The sequence below is a fragment of the Penaeus chinensis genome, chromosome 3 (assembly GCF_019202785.1).
Source record: "Penaeus chinensis breed Huanghai No. 1 chromosome 3, ASM1920278v2, whole genome shotgun sequence".
In the NCBI taxonomy this organism is placed as follows: domain Eukaryota; kingdom Metazoa; phylum Arthropoda; class Malacostraca; order Decapoda; family Penaeidae; genus Penaeus; species Penaeus chinensis.
This window is the reverse complement of record NC_061821.1, coordinates 7,078,104-7,083,103: the sequence shown is the minus strand read 5'-3', so window position 1 is coordinate 7,083,103 and position 5,000 is coordinate 7,078,104. Positions and strand designations below refer to the sequence as shown.

The following is a 5,000-nucleotide window of genomic DNA, read 5'->3' as shown; positions in this document are numbered from 1 at the left end:
ACACACACACACACACACACACACACACACACACACACACATACATACATACATACATACATACATATATATATATATATATATATATATATATATGTATGTATGTATAAAATCAAATATATGTAGCTCATCGAGTTGAAAAACATATGAATATAAAAGCAAATTAAGTATGAATAAACGTATATGGAATATGTCATATACCATTTACAATTACAAATTAGCTGCACACCTTATTTTATATGGCCAGTCACACCTAAAACCGAGATGTCAATCGCCAAAAAGTCCCTTAACGAAAACAGTCTTGAAATAAAAAAGAAATTGTCAATTCAATAAGTCGGGGAGATTATACACCACGTTTTATTCCGATTTACACGAAGTCAGGATCCTGCACTGGGCACTTGCCGACGATCTACATCATACTTGAAAGGCACTCACCGTAAGCACTACAAGTCCCCTGGGAAGCAACGTGTGTATTTCCACCCTCACCAAGAGCCAGAGACACACTAAACGCACGCTTTGGTCGACAGCTGATCACAGGCCACGCCCACAACCGCTGACTCTTGCAGTGATTGGTCAACTACACCGAAGCGTCCTCCCAGTTGTCTGTATATACGAACATATTGATTTATTTTTTCCTTTTAACTGTGTGTCAAAATTGGCTGATCTGACTCGGCGTTTTGAGTGGAGAAAGATATTACTAGTAGCGACTATTCAGCTAAACATGATGAGATGGCTATATGGGAGGAAAAGGTCAATATAATGCTTCTGTGTTCTTTGTTGGCTGCGATAGTTTTGTCTAGACTATGGTTGTGGTAATATTGAAGGATAGGTGATAATCTGCCAAAATACTTTGAATGTGCTTATTTAACTCTTCTCAGATTTGAATGTTTGTTATGAACGTTACTTTTCTAAACGAAAGTAAAAAAACCTTGTTTTTCTAGGGTAACTATGCTAAAATGTCTCTATCTCTAGTCGACGAATGTAGACTGAAATTATGTGTATTAGTATATATCTTTCCCCACAATCTAAGATGATTGTAACAACAACAGCAAACATTACGGTTATCACTGATAGCAGAAACAGAAGTGACAATAAGTATTATGATAATAGTAACGATTTTTTAAAAAAGTAAATGATTATAGCAGAAATAGAGAAAAAAATAATTAGAAGAAACACAATAATTGTAATTCTTTTGTTACAACTCTTAAGCGTAAATAATAATGACAACGGCAACAGTAATTACTACTACTACTTGTAATGATGAAAGATAACTATGATTATAATAATGTTAATGAAGAAAATTAGAATAATAATCATAATAATTATTATGATACTAAAACCAACTAGTACTAAAAATGATAATCATAATTATTGATGATAATAATAATAATAATAATGACAATGTTAATAATAATATTTTTTTTATAATAATAATAATTGATGATAATGATAATATTAATGATAATAATAGTGATGATAAAACACAAGTATAAAAAATATAATTTCCACTAATACAAGTACCAGTATACTTGGTAGGCTTTGGTACTTCATCTTGGTCAGACGCCTTGAGAGTAGCTTTCTCAAGATGTAAATTTTATTCTATCTCATGTAGATTTATAAGGAATTGATTCAAGGAGACATATTTATTCAAAAAGAAGGTAGAGAAACCACAATGCACAAACCAGATTTATTTGATAACAAGACAAAAATTTCCAAATCCACCTGGGTTCCATCTTCATAATGATAAATATTTTTTCTCTTCTTGGATTGGTACCCTTAGATTTTCAATGCTTTATTATAATGTACTGTACACCGTAATGGCTACTGTATTTACCAAATTAAACTGATGGGTTAAAATGCATAGGCTTGAGTCATTTTTTACAGATATTTCTTTTGTCATTCATTTATTTGACAATACATATCACAAAGTATATGAAATCTATGTAATGTGTTGTTTGTATCATAATGATGAATTCTGTTTTATGTAGACCCCTAATCTTGCATTTTTAGCAAAGCCAGATATGACTTCCTTTGGGACAATTTAAAAAAACACATATGCATTCATATTTTCAAGCATGTTCAGGATTTACTGCATATTGCTCACAATGGATATACACTACATTAACAGGAGAAGGAAACATCAGCGAATACAAATGAATATTTATTCAAGATGAGAACTTTATACCGACAAAGACTCTCTGATTCACACTCAATCACACCAGATCTAAGAATTTATGAGCTTACATCAGTCACAGGTCATAAACATTTCTTCTATACTACAACTTCAGCAAAATTCATGTGAAAGATTTAAATTTACATTCTATACAAACATGGCATAATCTTTATCAAATAATATGAAAAGCACATTATCATCTGAACACACAAACCATGTTCACTTTGTGAATCATTCATTTACAATTAAAACATAATAGAATCTTTTGCAAGAAGTGATGAAATACTCTTTCATATTGTTTTATCATTTCATTCTAAATGAATCCTTAGATGATTTAAATATTATTTCATGAAACAAGCCCATACAACAAGTAATTTACTTATGCAATGGCAGAGTAAAGCCATATTTTGTGGAAATTCACAAAACTGCTGACTGCTCCAGAATATTTTTATAACACCACCCTACTTTGTATATATATAAAAAAGCTCAATATCTGTTCTTTTAATATCTCAGATAAAGTGAATTGCCTATGATCTTCCATACAACATAAATTGGTGTTTTATTCTGACTATGAACCTATAGCCCTAAAGTTTATCTCTCACTCATATTTTAGACAAATGTGCACAGCAGTGATACTGTTAACTTGCAGTAGCAAGATTAACAACACAACAAAAGAAAAGGAAATGATAAAAATGTACATCCAGGTTTCAGTTTGAGTAGACTAAAGAATCAAGAGAAAAGACAGTGAGAAAGAAATAAAATGGCAACACAAAACTCAAATCTTACTGCATAAACAACACATGAAACGCTCTGTGGAACGCATGTCATGATTCTTTTATCAAATGAGGATGATATCCTGGCACCACTAAGGATCTAATACAAAGCCTGCCTCTAGCCTTTGTTAAAACAGCAGGTTCAAAACTGAAGAAAACTTAATTACGTGCCTCTTTGCAATAAAAAAAATATATACCGATTTTCACTTTTATTTTAATGTACAGACCTTGATGTGCTATACTACATACTACATGCCAATCCTCATGATTAATAACAAGTGATTTGTGAGACTTGTTCTTGATATAAAATGAGATAAACTAAACAAAATGGAGGCACAGTGAAAATCTTGTGCTGTAGTGTACAACATTCATCTCAGCGACTCTTTTTATTAAGGCAAGAAAACCCCCTAAATTCTTAAAAAACAACCACCTCCCTAATAATTAATTTGATCTAATAACCAATATGTGAATACAAAGAGTTGGCATTTGTGATAAAGGGAACTTAAATAAAGCATATCAGTATCTCATATGCTTCTATAGTTTATGAAATGGATGGTATATCATCTAACTGTTAAAATGCTTTATCCCTTTCACTGGCTGCAGCTGAGATCATTCTTTGTACCTTTAAACCAATGTCAAGAAAAAAAAAAAAAAAAAAAAAAATCTTTTAAACTCTTCTTAATAATTTCTTCACAGTGGTCTTTCTATAAATAATTGCAGTTACTATTTTTCCCGTATAAATCACAAAAAGTAATATACATAACACAAATGTTAAGTATATAAACAATAACAAATACCCCAATTATTAAAAAACATTTCAAATGCAGCTGGAGACTAAAATTTTCATAAATAAAAAGAAAAAGAATTTTCATTTTTTTCCTTTATGATCAGTAGATTTCAATCAATAACATGATATCATTTTCAAGGGCAACCAACATGATGCCCAGTCTTGGGTCACTTATGGTCAATTTTGTGTCATCTCCCTGTAAAAGGCAGAGGGATATCTACTCGATAAGCTTCTTGGCCTTGAAGAACTTGCGGAGGTAGAGTACCTGCCAGGTGGCCAGTCCAATCAAACAGCAGAGGGAGAACAGGGAAAGGTAAAGGACACGGGAATTTGTTGATTCTGTGAAGAGACAAGAGGGTGTTATTGATGGAATATTTTTTGCCGGTCTCAGACAAAAATACCTTATACTCAATAAAAGACTAAGAACATATTTTCAATTTTCTTTAAAAATCTAAGGGAATTTTAGATAGAAAGGGGTACGTGGAGGGAAAGACAACTTCAGATTAAGTTGGTTTTACAGGAGGGGGAGGGGGGAGGGAGAGAGAGGGAGATGGAGAGAGAGGGAGAGAGAGGGAGAGGGAGATGGAGAGAGAGGGAGAGGGAGAGGGAGAGGGAGAGGGAGAGGGAGAGGGAGAGGGAGAGAGAGGGAGAGAGAGGGAGAGGGAGAGAGAGGGAGAGAGAGGGAGAGAGAGAGGGAGAGGGAGAGAGAGAGGGAGAGGGAGAGAGAGAGGGAGAGGGAGAGAGAGGGAGAGAGAGGGAGAGGGAGAGGGAGAGAGAGGGAGAGGGAGAGAGAGGGAGAGGGAGAGAGAGGGAGAGGGAGAGAGAGGGAGAGGGAGAGGGAGAGAGAGGGAGAGGGAGAGAGAGGGAGAGGGAGAGAGAGGGAGAGGGGGAGAGAGAGAGGGGGAGAGAGAGAGGGGGAGAGAGAGAGGGGGAGGAGAGAGGGGGAGATAGAGAGGGGGGGGGAGAGAGGGGAGAGAGAGGGGAGAGAGAGAGGAGAGAGAGAGGAGAGAGAGAGGAGAGAGAGAGAGGAGAGAGAGAGAGAGAGAGAGAGAGAGAGAGAGAGAGAGAGAGAGAGAGAGAGAGAGAGAGAGAGAGAGAGAGAGAGAGAGAGAGAGAGAGAGAGAGAGAGAGCGAGAGAGAGGGGGAGCACAGATAAATAATATATTTCAATTTCTGCTAAATATATATGATGACAAATATGCATGTGATCATCTGTACAACCGTTTTTTTCCTTTTTTTAAAGTAAACATTTCCATAAAAGGTCTTA

The 5,000-nt window shown here is 35.2% G+C and overlaps 2 protein-coding genes across 2 annotated transcripts in view; both read right to left on the bottom strand.

Annotated features, from left to right (window-relative positions):
• The window catches only part of LOC125041589, a 24,124-nt gene extending 23,589 nt beyond the window's left edge, over nucleotides 1-535 (bottom strand). Inside the window, exon 1 of the mRNA XM_047636648.1 lies at nucleotides 436-535. The gene's annotated coding sequence lies outside the window, so the exon portion shown is untranslated. The remainder of the gene's footprint in view (nucleotides 1-435) is intronic.
• Nucleotides 536-2,148: 1,613 nt separating this feature from the next.
• Nucleotides 2,149-5,000, bottom strand: part of LOC125040139 (transmembrane emp24 domain-containing protein bai-like) — a 9,756-nt gene continuing 6,904 nt past the window's right edge. The window contains exon 5 of the mRNA XM_047634656.1: nucleotides 2,149-4,072. Within this exon, the coding sequence (XP_047490612.1) occupies nucleotides 3,951-4,072 (122 nt within the window). The 3' untranslated portion in view covers nucleotides 2,149-3,950. The remainder of the gene's footprint in view (nucleotides 4,073-5,000) is intronic.